Below are 17,667 nucleotides of genomic sequence, written 5' to 3'. Positions count from 1 at the left end.
CCCAATTAAACTGCTATTATATCAAATAAGTTATAGATACTTTTGTTGTACGTAGTTTCAGCTTGACGCCCTCCAGTAAACACACATGTAGTGTCATCTGTGTGGAAGGAAGACCTTACTGTGGCAAGGCTTAACTGAGTAACACACTGTTGTCTCTGCTTGTAAGGAAGCTACAGTCCTGTGAAAAGTCTTCAGAGGCATTCTGAAGGATTTTCTTTCAAAGAATGAACCCTACATCTAGAACAAGAAAGATTGTAAATGATGATGTGCAAGTTCAGAGAAGGGAGAGGTCATGTGAGGTGATCCTCTGTCTGAGCCGGGAGAGATAGTTCCTTTTTGCTAGTGTTTACCTCAGAGGGCACAGTCTGTGCTTGGTACTCAGAGAACTCTTCTTGAAGAGCAGTTTCCAAGACCCTGTAGGCAAGCAAAATGATGGGAAAACTTGCATAGGTTAAAGATAGAGAACAGAACTAAAATTGTCCTGCAGATCACATGCTCAGTACTTTATAGGTGTTCTGTGAGAGGAAGAGACATATGCTACCCTTTACTGGAAAGAACATAGGATTTTTAATACTTGGAGGCAGTTGATAATGGTGGAGCCATATCTGGGTTATTAGTAGATATTTAAATTTTCTTCCTCATGAAACAGCCTTTTCATTTAACTTAAAAAAATTTAAGTGTGGTACAAAAGGATTTCAGTTCAATACATCAGTTTATGAGTACAGTGCTTCTAGATGTCACCCTTTTCATCATTGCCTCCCATCTCTCCCAACCCCACCTATCCCTTCAAATTTCCTGGCTCTGTGTTTATATATGTACGTTGAATGTTAGGATTGTATTCACCCACCCTTCCTTTCTCCATTTGTCTGCATCATTTCTTCACCTGTCTACCTCTCCAACACATGTGAAGCAGCTTTTGAAGCCTCAGTGAATTCTTCCTTCTTTTTCAGTGTGTTGTGTTGTTGTACATCGTCTTCGTCTTTTTTTTTTTTTTTTTTTTTTTGCCAGTACTGGGGCTTGGACTCAGGGCCTGAGCACTGTCCCTGGCTTCTTCTTGCTCAAGGCTAGCACTCTGCCACTTGAGCCACAGCGCCACTTCTGGCCATTTTCTGTATATGTGGTGCTGGGGAATCGAACCCAGGGCCTCATGTATACGAGGCAAGCACTCTTGCCACTAGGCCATATCCCCACCCCTTAGTCTTTTTTTAATAGTGCCAGTCCCTAGGCTTGCTGGCTCTGAGCTTTTCAATTGTTTAAGGCTAGCATGCTACTACTTGAGCCACAGCTTTACTTCTGGCTTATTGCTGATTAATTGGAAGTGAGTCTCAATGGACTTTCTTGTCTGGGCTGGTTTCAAACTGAGATCCTCAGATTTCAGGCTCCTGAGTAGCTAGAATTATAGGGTGTGAGCTGCCAGAGTCCGGCTTCTTTCTTTTTAAAAAAGGACATGAGGGTTGGAGGCATGGCTGTAGAGCACTAACCAGTGAGGGAAAGCATCAGCTGAACTTAAGCCCCAAACTCAGATCTAAAAAATAAAACAAGGACATGTTTGTTGCTACCCCATTGTGATACTAGAAATAGAGATTTATGATATTATTACCAACCTGGAGAGAAGAGCATTGTAGAAATCCTGCAGCTATTGGTAGTTAAAGGGGTTTTACAGGAAAATATGAAAGTTGATTTATTTGACAAATATTGTACCAGGTGTCATGTGGGAAAACAAAGACAATTGTGTCTTCCTGTTGCCTTGGTTTGGCATTTTAACATTTTCTGTTTGTAATAGAATATGGAAGAACTTTGTTTGACTAATGCTGTTTAGTATTGAGTTTCACTGAATATGATAGTGGTACAAGTTTTATGTCTTTTAGTAGTTGTGATTTTTTTTAAGTTTGAATAATAAGGCTAAAATACCATAATAAAAGATGGTATGATTGCACATAATTCCAAGCTGACATTAAGTACAGATTTTCCATTTGAGTGTCTAAAAATACGAATACTAGGTGAAGCATTTCATAGGTGACATTTATAGAGCAAATATAGTTGAAGATTTGAAAATATTTTTCTTACCTCCTTGTATTAGTTTCCTGTGGCTACTATTACAAAATCCTCGAAGCTTGTTTTTGTGCCAGTCCTGGAGCTTGAACTCAAGGCTTGATCTCTGTCCCTTAGCATTTCTTGCTCATAGCTAGCACTTTATCACTTGAGTCATGGCACTACTTCTGGCTGAAGATACAAGTTTCATGAACTTTCCTGCTTGGGCTGGCTTCAAACTATGATCTTCAGATTTCAGCCTTTTGAGTAGCTAGGATTACAGGTGTGAGCCATTGGCTCCAGCTACAAATTACTATAAACTCAGTGACATGAAAACAACAGTTTATTCTCACAGCTATGGAGGATAGAAGTCTAAAATTGTTTTCACAGCAAGGGAGTTTTCAGGACCAGGACTATCATTTCTTCAGGAAATGTCAGAAAAGAATCTGTTCTATGACTTTTTCTAGTTTCTGATGGCTGCAGCATTCCTTGATATGTGGCTACACCAATCTGTTTCTCTGGGAACATAGTGTCTTCTCTTGTGTCTGCTAGATCTTCCTCTGCCTCTTTCTTAAGAGACAGTTGGATGTGATAATTCAAGGTAGGTTCTCTTAAAGATCTTTAATTTGGTCTGGACTTTGAGGTGCAGGCTGACAGCAATAGAAGGAGTAAGGTTCAAAACCAGCTTGGATGAAACACTGGAAAACAAAAAGCAAAAGCAGTGGTTTAGAATGGTGTCATATAGTTAAAATTGGAATCTTTTTTCTACAAGTGGTAACGTGACTTAGAGTGACTTTTCTGAACCTTGGGGTCCTTACCTGTAAAAATGTAGGTGGTAATGTCTAAAATGTCTAAAAATGTCTGTGGTCTCAGAATTCATGTTTGAAGAACTCAGATTATAAGGGTATAAATACCTGATTCATATGAAACTATGAAAATAATTGTTTTACATTCCCTGAAGGAAAAGATAGTTTTGTTTTGTTTTGTTTTTTTTGGCCAGTCCTGGACCTTGGACTCAGGGCCTGAGCACTGTCCCTGGCTTCTTCCCGCTCAAGGCTAGCACTCTGCCACTTGAGCCACAGCGCCGCTTCTGGCCGTTTTCTGTATATGTGGTGCTGGGGAATCGAACCTAGGGCCTCGTGTATCTGAGGCAGGCACTCTTGCCACTAGGCTATATCCCCAGCCCCTGAAGGAAAAGATAGTAAGCAAAACACAGTGTCACCTGTAGTGTTAAGTACTAAGGCTGTGCTGGACTTGGGACTTCACATTGGCAGGTGACCTGCTGTACCCACTAGTGCTTAGTTATTGTCCTCTTTTTTTTCTCCTCTCCCCTTTCCTCTTCCCCCCATCTCCTCTCCTTTTACACATGGATTAATTATGCAGTGGCTTTCAGACAACTAAAAATGGTTATGTTTCAGATAACCACTAAAGCTTAGCTCTTGGATTGTTCATGGGCCATTTTATTGCTTTTGGCAAGGTATGAGCTCAAACACACTGTGAGAAATATGGAGAACTATGAGAGGTTCCTGTGGTAAGAATTATAGGTGATTTCATTAGTAGTATTTAATTGTTAATTCATAGTTTGTGAATGACTAATGGGGTTGGATGAAAGCTTACTATGTTTTTTCTCCCGCCCTCCCTCCCTTCGCTTTCTCCTCTCTCTCTTTCTTTCTCTCTCTCTCTGTCTTTCTTTCTCTCTTATCTTTGTTTTGACAGTTCTGGGGCTTGAACTCTGGGCCTCACATTCTTGCTTGGCTTTTTCACTCAAGGCTCACTGGTGCTTGTACCATCTGAGCCACACCTCCACTTCCAGCTTTTTGTTAGTTATTTGGAGAAAAAAGTCTTGGGTTTGTTGGCCTGGGCTGGCTTCAAACCTAAATTCTCATATCTCAGACTTTCTGAGTAATGATTATAGCTCTCAGCCATAGGCACCTGGTGGAATCTTTATTTAAAGTAGCAAGATCAAGTTTTCAGGTATTTGTCATCGTTTAGCGTATGATAGTTTAGTTAGGTTTGGAACAAAGTTTGTTATAATGGGATATCCTTTATCCTGTGCTAAGTGGTACTTTTTAAATGAGTAATGACTAATGGATAGTGTTTCTAAGAAGTATTAGAAAAATTTCTGGGGGTATTTTTTATCTTTAGGTACTTAAAGCAGTAATTTATGTTTTGTTTTGGGTGCTGGTCCTGGGGCTTTTACTCAGGACAGGGGGCTGTCCCTGAGCTTTTTGGTCAAAGCTAGCACTGTCACTCCAGCCACAGCTCCATTTCTGGCTTTTTTTTTTTTTTTTTGCCAGTCCTGGGCCTTGGACTCAGGGCCTGAGCACTGTCCCTGGCTTCTTCCCGCTCAAGGCTAGCACTCTGCCACTTGAGCCACAGCACCGCTTCTGGCCGTTTTCTGTATATGTGGTGCTGGGGAATCGAACCTAGGGCCTCGTGTATCCGAGGCAGGCACTCTTGCCACTAGGCTATATCCCCAGCCCTCTGGCTTTTGTTGTTGTTGTTGTTGTTGGCCATGAGGCTTGAACTCAGGGCCTGGGCACTGTCCTTGAGCAATTTTTGCTCAAGGCTAGTACTGTCCTACTTTGAGCCACAGCACCACTTCTGGTTTTCTGGTGGTTACTTGGAGAGAAGAGTCTCATGGACTTTCTTGCCTGGGCTGGCTTCCAACCACTCTCCTCAGATCTTAGCCTCCTGAGTAGCTAGAATTTTTTTTTTTCTTTATTGTCAAAGTGTGATACAGAGGGGTTACAGATTCATATGAAAGGCAGTTAGTAGTACATTTCTTGTTCTATTTGTTACCTCCTCCCTCATTTTCCCCCTCCCCTCCCCTCCCCTTTTCTGTCTCTCCCCAACAATTGTTCAGTTGGTTTACACCAAATGGTTTTGTAAGTGTTGCTTTTTGAGTGGTTTGTCTTTTTGTTCTTTGTCTCTCGATTTTGATATTCCCTTTCCCTTCCCGAGTAGCTAGAATTTTTAATTAGTTAATTGGAGATATTTAAAAATCTCACAGACTCTTCTGCCTGGGCTTGAACTGTGATTCTCAAATATCAGCCTCTGAGTAGCTATGATCATAGGTGTGAGCCATGAGTGCCCAGCAAAGCAGAACTTTTAAATTACTAGCAATTTTTAATTTCTAATGACTTTAAATAAAAATATCAATATTTGATTGTGCTTTTTTTTGTTAAGAAGTACTTAGGTATTAGTAATACCACCTCTTTCTCTTTCCTCCTCCTTCCTCCTCCTCCTCCCCCTCCCCTTCCCCCTCCTCCCCCTCCCCTCCCCTCCCCCTCTCCCCTCCCCCCCTCCTCCTCCCCCTCCCCCTCTTCGCCAGTTCTGGGCCTTGAACTCAGGTACTGGGCACTATACCTGAGCCTTCTGCTGCTTTGGCTCAAGGCTGGCACTTTACCACTTGAGCTATAGTGTCACTTCCAGCTTTTTCTGTTTATGTGGTGCTGAGGAATCGAACTCAGGGCTCTACGAATAAGCCACATTCCAGGCCCAATACCAGTTATTTCTATAGAAGTGATTCAAGTTCACAAGGTATAGGTAGCAGTGTAACTTTATTATGCTATTTTTTTATTACCATTAAATAGCTGTATGAAGGGGTTACAAATCTGTAAGTCAGGTTTTGAGTACAATGCTTTTTGGTCACTGTCAGTCCTTTCATAGCTCTCTCCCATTTTCTCCCTCCTGTTCCTCCCCTCAAGGTACATAGTTCATGCATTAGATAATGTACATTCATTGAGCATAATGACTATAATTACTCACCCTTCCTCCATTCCAGTGGCCCCATGGAGCAGTGTTTACTTCTCATGGGTGGACAACTTGAAGTGAAGAGCCTAAAGGACATAACTGTCCAGTTCATAGCTAGAGATTAAGCTTGTATTTTCCTTTCCCATGATTCATGCCAGAATTTTAAAGGACTAACCATTTTTTTTTGAAATAAGCTTATAGTGTTATGCAGAGGGAGATTTCATTGTTACATTTCCATGCATTTACAATGTGTTCCAATCATTCCCATTCTATCACTCTCACTACTCACTCTTACTCCTTTCCCTCTTCCCCAAAAATGACGGCAGGTTTCATTGTGTAATTTTCATAGTTGGAAACAATCTATTTGGACTACATCCTCTTTTAAAATGTACTTCAAAAAATTTTAACCCCATTATTTTTTCCCTTCCTCCTTCCTCATTTCCTCCTAAACAAGACTGACCATTTTTAAGGGAAATCCCCTTCTCTCCATACTCCTCTTCCATCTTCCCTCTCCCCCCCCCTCCTGAATATTCGACTTTGGACTAAATGTAACTGAGTTACTTTTGAAAATAAAATAATTTTGGGCTGGGGATATGGCCTAGTGGCAAGAGTGCTCGCCTCGTATACATGAAGCCCTGGGTTCAATTCCCCACCACCACATATACAGAAAACGGCCAGAAGTGGCGCTGTGGCTCAAGTGGCAGAATGCTAGCCTTGAGCAAAAAGAAGCCAGGGACAGTGCTCAGGCCCTGAGTCCAAGCCCCAGGACTGGCAAAGAAAAAAAAAAAAGAAAGAAAATCATTCTGATGAGTACTTTTAATGTACTATCCATACACTTTCAAAGCTAGAGAATACCACTTGACCTAAGGTATTACTTGATACATACATAGTATTTGAGCTGGAAAGATAGTTCAGAATCAAAATGTACACAATTTCAGACACAGACTATCCTAATTCAAAAATAATTCACACATTTAATCTCTTGTCACTAGCTTCTCATTCTGTGAAGTATCTCTTGTTGCTGCTATTTGGAGCACAAAGTTGGAATTTCTTAAAAAGAAAGAAAGCAAGCAGTAGTCCAAAATAGGAGAATTGCGTTAAAAGCAGAAATGCTGCTGCATAAGTGGAAACTCAAGCTATACAACAATCCACTTGCCTAAAAATGGTTTTCTTCAAACTACCTGAGTAGTTTTTAAATATTATTACTTTGCAACACTGTTTGAAATAGTACCAATAAGTTCATTTGGGCTAATTAACATACGTGTTGGAAATTGCAAATGTTAATGTGAATTATTTCAGCCTTGTTGATGCCTTCCTATAGCCTAGGAAATGGAACTACTCTGAGGAAATAAGAGCTTTGGATGGTAGCTTAGCATTTAGAACAAGTTAGAGAAAAGGACTGTTAAATAGAATCATTGAGGGGCCGAAATGTAAAGTACAGAGAGTTACAGGATGGGGAATTGAGAGTGTACCTAACTATTTTAGAATTTGTCTAAATGATGGAGAATGGAATAAAGTTTCTGTATTTCTTTTGCAGAGCTCTTCCTCTCCATGACTTTTTTTTTTAATCTTTGTAATAAATATCCTAAAGCTTTCAGAGCAGGAAAAGTAGTTGGCACATGTAACAAAACCAATTTTTCTAGCATATTAAGTAGATAATTGGATTCATTCATTAACAATATCATGAATATACTTTATTTATTTATTTATTTTTTGATAATAGATTCTCTCCCTCCTCCCGTCCATTGTGGGGCTTCAACTCAGGGCCTGGGTGCTGTCCCTGAGCTCTTTTGCGCAAGGCTGGTGCTCTACCACTTTGATCCACAGTGCAGTTTCCTGGTGGTTAATTGGAGATAGTCTCACAGACTTTCCTGCCCTGGCTGACTTTGAACCATGATCCTCAGATCTCGTATGAGCCACCACTTCCCAGCTGGGACAATAAGTTTCTTTGACTAGCTTGAGACTTGGCCAATATAAACATTGTATTTGGAATACTCACTATATTTTACAGGATCCTTTAAAAAGTAATTTTTGACTAAACAATTTTAGAAGTTAGGTTTCAGCTTGTGTTTGCCTTTGCTTCTGTTATTATATGTTCTCAGTTAACTGCTATAAGGTTCCTTTCACTTCTCCATCCTCATTATAGAATTTGTTGATCAGTCATATCAGTAAAGACTAGTGGAAGCAATAAGTAGGAAGGGGGAAATTTAATAGAATTGGCATGAAATTATGAGTAACCACTTGGAAAACTAAAGGGGGGTGGGGCTTCTGAGAAATGTCTCTGAACTTTATGAATAACAGTGATTGATTGGCATATTATCTTTCCTACAAGTAACTTTCATTATCTCTGACTTGTAAGTCACTACGAAGAGTGAATTTACTTTCATATGATCTGTGAATTGATACGTACAAAATGTAGATAAATTATATAGACTTGTCAAATATTATTAAGTTTACTTGATACCTAAAAATATTCATTGGTACTGAACATATTTTAAAACCTTTTCTTTCCCCTGCTTATTGAATATATTTTAGCTATACTTGATTTTTAAAAAATGTACTTGATTTTGATTAATGAAAGGCTAAGAAAAATTATTCAAGTAAGCTTAAATGTTAGTGACTTAATTTTACAAATTTGAAATAGTTTTGTGTATATGTTTGGGGGATTGTAGTTAGATCAGTTGTTCCTTAATTTATAGGGCTACTTGTCTTACGTCATTATCTCTTATTGTAATCTGTTTTTCTTTACACAGTGTTATAGTTTTGCTGCTGGACTCTTCCCTCCCTTCCCCCACCCCATCAGGATGATATGAGCCTTGAAAGAAGACGATGCATACAGGTGACTCAAGTTTTGAAATATAGTAAAAATGTGGTTGTCTAAGAAAATGTGGAACGGATGGGATATTTTATTTGAAGGAGCTTTCTGATAAACAGCATGTGGTGGTGGGGGTTATTTACATTACTAATGCAGATAGAATATTTACTAAACTTGACCTTTGGACTCAGTTTGTTACCAGTTGTTATAAATGGAGTTAATACAAATACAATATAGAAAAGTTGTCTATATGTTGGTGGCAATTGAATATTTCTCTTAGTAAAAATATATCACCTTTATGGTTAAATATGTTTCCCCTAGATCCATCTCTATTAGAATATAGTAAATCTTTTATGGGAATCAGTGCTAGTAGGATAATCTTAATAAGATTCTGACAACAATCAGATATAAAACTGATTCATGAAAAAATTTGGTCTAGCTGGGCGCTGGTGTCTCACGTCTGTAATTCTAGCTACTCAGCAGGCTGAGATCTGAGGATCATTGTTCAAAGCCAGCCTCAGCCTTGGGCAGGAAAGTCCCTGTGAGACTCTGTCTCCAATTAACCACTCAAAAGGTGGAAGTAGGGGCTGGGAGTATGGCCTAGTGGCAAGAGCGCTTGCCTCCTACATATGAAGCTCTCGGTTCAATTCCCCAGCACCACATATATGGAAAATGGCCAGAAGGGGCGCTGTGGCTCAAGTGGCAGAGTGCTAGCCTTGAGCAAGAAGAGGCCAGGGACAGTGCTCAGGCCCTGAGTCCAAGCCCCAGGACTGGCCAAAAAAAAAAAAAAGGTGGAAGTGGAGCTGTGGCTCAAAGTGGTAGAGTGTGCTAGCCTTGGGCAAAAGAGCTCAGGTATAGTGCCTAGGTCCTGAGTTCGAGTCCCAAGATGGGCCAAAAAAATTGGTCTAGGGTTTCATTTTCTCTTTCCTTGGTTTTTCCTTTCCTATATCAGTTTCCCTCCTTTTCCCGTTTCCCTTTTATCCTCTTATCCCTTGCATTTATTTGTGAAAAGTAGTGGAAAAACAATTATGAAGTAATGTTTTTGAATGTTCTATAGTTACTTGAGATACTCTTTATTTGTATATGGAAAAATGGTGACTATTTCAGATCATGGGTTCAAACTCTTGAAAAAGACAAGTTTGTATTGATAATCTCAGTTTATTTAGAGGTATCTGTACTTTTGGAAATTTTCTTTCACAAGATTGCAAGGTGGCAGAGTTGCTATTGGTCTTCAGGTTTGCAGAATTCCAAATAGATCTTTTTCTTTAATGATTTAATGGATTCAGTGGAATTAAGTATTCAAAGAGTAATGTGCTTTGTAAAAGTTACCCAGTTAACTTCATGATTACTAGAACTCAGAAACATTTTATGGACTAGGTTTGGGTGTCTAGTCCTGTACTGTTTGATATATTTAATAATTTGAAAGTTCATAATTGTTTTTGAATGTAAAATTAATAGCTTTCAGAATCATTGCCAATATTACAGCTTGGTATATTACTGTACACACATCATATTTCAGCTGGTAGGATTTCATCGTGTGAAAGCGTATAAGGAGTTTTTCATTGGCATTGGTTTCTAGAGTGCTTTCATATTTGAAAGCAAATATGCTACTTTCTCAGGACTTGCTTTTCACGCAGGCATTGCTCATGTTGCTGACTTGGTTATGTTGTTTGGATTTAGTGGTAACTTAATTACTTACACCCTTTGTAAGGGTATAGAAGTAAGGTTGAGAAAGAACATTGAGGCAGTCATTGGGTTTTTAAGAGTTAAAATGTTAATAGTAGATTTTTATGGTATCTTTGTAAGATGATGTGTATCTTAATTTGCTTGGTATTAGTACACATTCATTGTGTGTGCACATCTTAAATACCCACACACACTTACTATGAGTACCCATCTTAAATTTGTATATTTTTTATTTCCTAATTGTACCTCAGTAAAGATGGATGAAAAAAAATGAGAAAAATTATTTACTGACCACTAAAGGTTGACTTTGTACTTTGACAGTACATACATATATAGGTCGTTCTATGTTGTTATATTTGAGTTTCTCTTCATATTTTAAGTGTAATTAGAATCCAAGAATGAAGTAAATTTGGATTTTATTTTAATTTTAGGAGAAAAGTCACTTGTTGGATAAACATTAATTTGGCTAGTGTTTTTCCTGAGTCCTTTAATAGGTGATCTCCCTGCAAGGATCCTTGCTCTGAGGAATCAGTAAATACATTTCACACAAGCAGAGGGTGTTTATGTAAACAGTTCAAAAGCTGCATATGATACAATTTTAAGATTTGCCTGTTAAAGTCAAGTCATCCAGAGTAAAAATAGAAAAAACTGTGGGTTGTGGGTTATACAGGGTTCTCAGTTTATACATATGTCCCTGCTATAAAAAATATTTCTGTGTCCCTACCTTCCTCTCCCCTGAGCTCCAAACTCAAGTAACTGCCTCCTGATTTTTCTTCCATATGTGCCCCCTCCTTTTCTATTTAAACTGTGTAGTAAAGAGTGATACCATTCTATCCAGAAATGCTGTCATCTTGGGAATCTAGAAGTAACCAAATTTAGTTTATTTTGAGTGAAGAATCACTCTTGAGATCAGGTATGGAGATAGTGTAACCTTGAATATTCCTATGCATATGAACACAAAGGCTCCTGCAGGAAGAAACCTCCTTTAAGCTGGTATTTCTTTGGTTTATTTGATTAAAAGATTTCCCTTCCCAGTGGGGCTGGGAATATGGCCTAGTGGCAAGAGTGCTTGCCCTGGTATACATGAAGCCCTGGGTTCAATTCCCCACCACCACATATACAGAAAACAGCCAGAAGTGGTGCTGTGGCTCAAGTGGCAGAGTGCTAGCCTTGAGCAAAAAGAAGCCAGGGACAGTGCTCAGGCCCTGAGTCCAAGGCCCAGGACTGGCAAAAAGAAAAAAAAAAGGGGGGGGTTGGGTTTATGGCCTAGTGGTAAAGTGCTCGCCTTGTATACATGAAGCTCTGGGTTTGATTCCTCAGCACCACATATATAGAAAACGGCTGGAAGTGGCGCTGTGGCTCAAGTGGTAGAGTGCTAGCCTTGAGCAAAAAGAAGCCAGGGACAGTGCTCAGGCCCTGAGTCCAAGGCCCAGGTTGGCAAAATAAATAAATAAATAAATAAATAAATTCCCTTCCCTTTTGTTTATTCATATTTGTCCTGTGCCAGTTTTGATTAAGATCATCCCAATTAGTATGGTGAGCTCAGGTAGAATGCATTTGGTGTCATAAATATTTCTCTATGGCATCAAAAACTAACAATAGGGAATCTGCTGTAGTTGTGAACTTAGAGCAGATCCTAGCATGTTTAGAACTCTAAACTATTTGAAGATGAATTATTTCTTGGAGAGAGTATTAGTGTTTGAACTCAGGATGTTGTACTTGTTAGGCTCTCTGACACTTGAGCCATCTCTTGTAGCTCAAAGGGGGATTCATTTTGACGCCTAATTTTAAGTGCAGATTTTAGTCTTTTATGATTGTTTTCTAGTTGTTTGATATATTTCATTCTTAGACAAGAAGTTTTATTCTTAGACAAGTACTTTTAAAAGTATTAATATACGCACATAAAAATTTGACTCTATGTCCTATTTTCTTTTTCATTTTCTAGAATTCATTTTGATAAATATGTTTTTTGTTGTTTGTTTGGTTTTTTTTTTTTTTGGGCCAGTCCTGGGGCTTGAACTCGGGGCCTGAGCACTGTCCCTGGCTTCTTTTTGCTCAAGGCTAGCACTCTACCACTTGAGCCACAGCGCCACTTCTGGCTTTTTCCGTATAGGTGGTGCTGAGGTATTGAACCCAGAGCTTTATGCATGTTAGGCAAGCACTCTACCACTAGGCAACATTCCCAGCCCCTTGATAAATAATATTTTATATGATCAAAGGCACAGAGGTATTGAGCCGTTGTATTCCTCCCCTAAAAGTATCCTCCTTTGGTCTCAGTGTGTGAGAATGCCTAGAGTCCTGTGTAATTTATTATGTACCACTTTTGTATTTCAGATCTAGCTTTCACATATGAGAAAAAACATGTGCTGTTGGTTTCTCTGAGCTTGGCTTACCTCACTTAGCATGCTCTATTCTAGGTCTATCCATTTCCCTGCAAATGACATATTATTCTTTCTAATGGCTCTGTAAAATTCCATTGTGTATAAGCATATACTCATCTATGGTAGGGCATCTGGGCTGTTTCCATAGCTTGGGCATTGTGAATAGTGCAGCAATGAACATGGATGTGCAAGTTTCTTTGCTGTATCCTGGCTTGTGATGTTCTGGGTATATGCCCAAGAGTGGTATGACTGGGTCGTTGGGAATATTTATCTTTAGTTTTTCAAGGAACGTCCAGACTGCTGTCCAGAGAGGTTGTATTAGTTTACATTCCCACCAGCAGTGCAATAGGGTTCCTTTTTCTCCACATTCCTGCCAGCATTTGTTGTTGTTTGAATTCATGATGTTGGTCAATCTAACTGGGTTGAGATGGAATCTCAGAGTCGTTTTGATTATATTTCCTTTATGGCTAGGGATGAACATTTCCTCATGTTATTATTTTTTTTTTTTTTGCCATTCTTAATCTTCTGTGAAGTCTCGTTTTAGCTCCTTTGCCTCTTTATCGATTGATTTAGTTGTGTGTGTGTGTGTGTGTGTGTGTGTGTGTGTGTGTGTGTAATTCCTTGAGCTCCTTGTTTATTTTGGATATTAGGCCTTTATGTGGTGTATTGCTGGTAAAGATGTCCCTGTCAGCTAGTTGTCTTTTTTTTGGCCAGTCCTGGGCCTTGGACTCAGGGCCTGAGCACTGTTCATGGCTTCTTCTTGCTCAAGGCTAGCACTCTGCCACTTGAGCCACAGTGCCCCTTCTGGCCATTTTGTGTATATGTAGTGCTGGGGAATCGAACCCAGGGCCTCATGTATACGATGCAAGCACTCTTGCCACTAGGCCATAATCCCCAGCCCCTAGTTGTCTTTTTTTAGTTTAGTAGTTTTTGCTTGTGCAGAAACTTTTCGTTTTGGTGTAATTCCATTTGTCAAATCTCTCTGTTATCTTCTGTGCCTCTGGGACTATTTTCAAAAAGTTTCTGCCTATACCTATAAGTTCTAGTGTTTATCATACTCCCTCTTGCAGTAATTCCAGAGTTTCTGATCTGCTGTTGAGTTCTTTGATCCATTTTGAGTTGGTATTGGGGCATAGTGACAAACCAGGAATCCCCTTTTAGTTTTCTGCACATGTATGTATGCCCAGTTTTCCCAAATATGATTATTGAAGACACTAACTTCTTTTCCATCATATGTCTTTAGCTCTCTTATCAAGTGTCAGATTGCTGTAACTATATGGTTTTATTCCTGGGTCTTCTAGTTTGTTCCATTGATCTTTGGGTCTATTTTTTTTTTTTTTTTTTTTTTTTTTTTTTTGGCCAATCCTAGGCTGTGAACTCAGGGCCTGAGCACTGTCCCTGGCTTCTTTTTTGCTCAAGGCTAGCACTCTGCCACTTGAGCCACAGCGCCACTTCTGGCCATTTTCTGTATATGTGGTGCTGAGGAATCAAACCCAGGGCCTCATGTATACGAGGCAAGCACTCTTGCCACTAGGCCATATTCCCAGCCCCCCTTTAGGTCTATTTTTGTGCCAGTACCTTCCTGTTTTTATTATTACAGCTCTGTAGTAGACTTTGAGGTTTGGGATTGTGATAACACTAGCATTGCTGCGTTTATCTAGAATTGCTTTGGCCTATTTGAGGTTTTTTTTGTTTTGTATCAATTTTTGGAATGTCTTTTTTCTATTGTGGTAAAGGGGATATCACTGGGATTTTGATGGGGATTTGCATTAAATTTCTATGTCATTTGGCAGCATGTCCATTTTCACAATATTAATTCTACCCATCCACCAACATGGAATGTTTTTCCGTTTCCCAATGTCATTTTCTATTTCTTCAAATTTTTTTAGTTTTTGCTATAAATAAATAAATAAATAAACAAATATATATATATATATATATATTTAGGCTGCTGCAAATGGAATTGTTTTTGTGATTTGAAGAGTTTCTTAGGACTATAACTGTTGAATTTTGGAGCTTAAAAATTTTAACTCTTGGAGCTTTATTGAAAGTTTTGCTTATGGTGTGCGACTTTCTTCCCACTAGTATTACAAGACGTGTCTCATGTTTTTCCAACAGTGACTATTACAATTCTAAAACTTTTTTGTTTTGTTTTGTTTTTTTGGCCAGTCCTGGGTGTTGGACTCAGGGCCTGAGCACTGTCCCTGGCTTCTTTTTGCTCAAGGCTAGCACTCCGCCACTTGAGCCACAGCGCCACCAGGGCCTCATGTATATGAGGCAAGCACTCTTGCCACTAGGCCATATCCCCAGCCCCAATTCTAAAACTCTTAACTTCCCAAAAGATGTTTATTTTGGAAAAATGGAAGTGGTGCTATAAACTTGGTGGTGGAAAAAGTTGACTGCTTCAGGTATGCATAAGGTGAAAAGCAACAATCATTACCTTCTTCTAAGAGTTTGCTCTTTGTGGAGTTTTTTTTTTTTCCAGCAAATGGTTTTTATATTTATTGTGCCTTTGGCACCTGTAAATATTTGCCTGTAGGTTTTTTTCATATCTCACATTAATGTGATCATTCAGTGTTTGGTGCGCTGAATGAAGACTTGTAGAAATAATATTTTGAGCTTCCTACAAACATAATAAATGCTGTCATCATTTTTAAAAATGGTTTAGAGTATCACATTTTCCATGTCTTTTTATGTTTTTAATTTTTTAGTTTTAGTTTTTTGTTTTTTTTTTTTAATTTTGGGGGCAGAACTGAGGTTTGAACTCAGGGCATTGTGATCTACCTCTTAGGCCCTGCTCCAGCCCTGACTTTTACTGGTTGTTTCTTGAGATGGAGTCTAGCCACCTTCTTCCCTTGCTAGTCGTGTGTGCGCATGCGCGCATGTAACATGCGCGCATGTAGGTCCTGGTGGCTTCTGAGTACTTTCCTGAGCTTTTGTGCTCAAGGCTAGCACTCTGCTATTTTAGCCACAATTCCACTTAGAGCTTTTTGGTAGTAAACTGAAGATGCGAGTCTCAGACTTTCCTGTCTGTCTGTCTTTGAATTGTGATCCTCAGAGCTCAGCCTCCTGAGTTGTTAGGAATACTGGTGGGAGCCATAGGCACCTGGCTCCCCTCGGTTTTCATAAGTAAAAAGAAGTGCTTACTGTTGGTTAGTGAAAGCATGAGGGAAACACACACACACACACACACACACACACACACATACACACAGACACACAACTATGCCTAATATTTTAGAACAGACTTGAAGAAATTGGATGTGAAGAAATGAGAGCAACTTAGATCTGAATGTCAGGGAAACTTAGAAATCGGTTGATACTCAAAAGAGAAAAAAAAAATCACTGAAAAATGAACCTAAACAAGGAGACTAAACTTGGACCCTAAACGTGACAGGGAAAAACACAATAATGTCTTGTGAGAATACTCTTGAATAGCTGAAAAAGTATCAAACAAGAGGAAATAAGGTAGATAAAGCAGTATTCCCGAGTGACAGTTGACAAAGAGGTTTCATTGTAAAGAACCAAAGTAATGAAACTGAACAGATTCTAACAATTATAATTGTAGAAAAAAATTCTTTTTTTTTCAAATTTTTATTATCAAACTGATGTACAGAGAGGTTACAGTTTCATACGTTAGGCATTGGATAAGAAAAAAAATTCTTGAAATGAAAAAAAAAATTTGCATTGTATTTGGAAAAGGCATGATGTGAAACTGGGTAAAATGACCCAGAAATGACAAGCATGTAGACACATTACTGGACAATAAAAAAAAGTTGCTGGACTATAAAGAATATAATTCCTGAGTCTGTGTATCTTGTCACCCAAAGTCTTTATTGAGGAACAGAGTGTATCATATTGGTAGCGGTGCTTTATGCCAAAGCAATAGAGTAACATCTAATATGTACTCAACAAGTGAGACCTAAGAATTTTATATCCAGCTAAATTGACTTGAGGTTAAAAAAAAAAGAGAGAGAGTGGGAATGTGGCTTAGTGGTAGAGTGCTTGCCTCATGCATGAAGCCCTGGGTTCGATTCCTTAGCACCACATATAGAGAAAAAGCCAGAAGTGGCGCTGTGGCTCAAGTGGTAGAGTGCTAGCCTTGAGCAAAAGGAAGCCAGGGACAGTCAGTGCTAATGCCCTGAGTTCAAGCCCCAGGACAGGCACAAAAAAGAAAAAAAGCACATAAAAAGCCCATGAAGCCTTTGTAGCTATCATAAATATAACTGATTTATTGTGCAAGTTATGTATTTTAGGGAATTTGTAGTTATTTATACAATCTAATTTATATTACGTAAAAAAATCAAGTTTAGGAAAGACTTCCATTATTTTTTCTTTTTTGGGTATTGAGTTTTGAACATGGGCTTTTGCACTGGGTAGGCAAGTATTCTCTACTTGAGCCATACCCCAGCCTTTATTACTTTTAGCTTACTTTTCAGAAAAGTTAGCTTTTTTTTGCCTAGGCCAACCTGGGACCTCTTATGTATTTGTTCTGTTTAGCTAGGATTACAGGTGCATGCTGCCACATCCATGTTTTCTTTTGATGTAGGATCACAAATACCTGGGATCCTCTGTTCAGATCCTTAAAAAACAACAACAAAGGCAGGCCACCAATAAACCCTTTGCAGATTCTCAGAGATTATCATTTTTGGTGGGCATGTTGGCTTTTTGCCATAAGTTCATTATGTATTTGTGTTGCAAACCACCATGTGCTCCTTAATCCTCAGGTTTGGGGTGCTAGGGCACCTTTTGCCTTCTCCAGCAGCAGATCCCACGGTTCCATTAACCAGGGTTTTTATTGGTCTTGTGGAAGGAAGTGAGGCACTAATTTCAATGTGGGACAATATTTTGTATACAAGTGGTAGAGGACCTTCTTATTTTGGAAAGGAGAGCTCAACTGTAAACAGCTATCGATTTGCATAAACCTAAGTCTACCCTCATGCTCCCACACTGTTAAGGGTGGAGTTAGCCCACACTCTGGATTGGAGTCTGAGTTTA

The 17,667-nt window shown here is 39.1% G+C and overlaps 1 protein-coding gene across 2 annotated transcripts in view; it reads left to right on the top strand.

The window, feature by feature from the left end:
• Window positions 1–17,667, top strand: part of Dyrk1a (dual specificity tyrosine phosphorylation regulated kinase 1A) — a 128,475-nt gene that overhangs the window by 31,754 nt on the left and 79,054 nt on the right. For both annotated transcript variants that reach the window (XM_048346230.1, XM_048346231.1), the window contains exon 2: window positions 8,541–8,626. In XM_048346230.1, coding sequence (XP_048202187.1) covers window positions 8,617–8,626 — 10 coding nt within the window. In that variant the 5' untranslated portion in view covers window positions 8,541–8,616. The remainder of the gene's footprint in view (window positions 1–8,540; window positions 8,627–17,667) is intronic.

This window comes from Perognathus longimembris, chromosome 5 (assembly GCF_023159225.1).
Source record: "Perognathus longimembris pacificus isolate PPM17 chromosome 5, ASM2315922v1, whole genome shotgun sequence".
In the NCBI taxonomy this organism is placed as follows: domain Eukaryota; kingdom Metazoa; phylum Chordata; class Mammalia; order Rodentia; family Heteromyidae; genus Perognathus; species Perognathus longimembris.
This window is presented reverse-complemented; position numbering and strand designations above follow the sequence as displayed.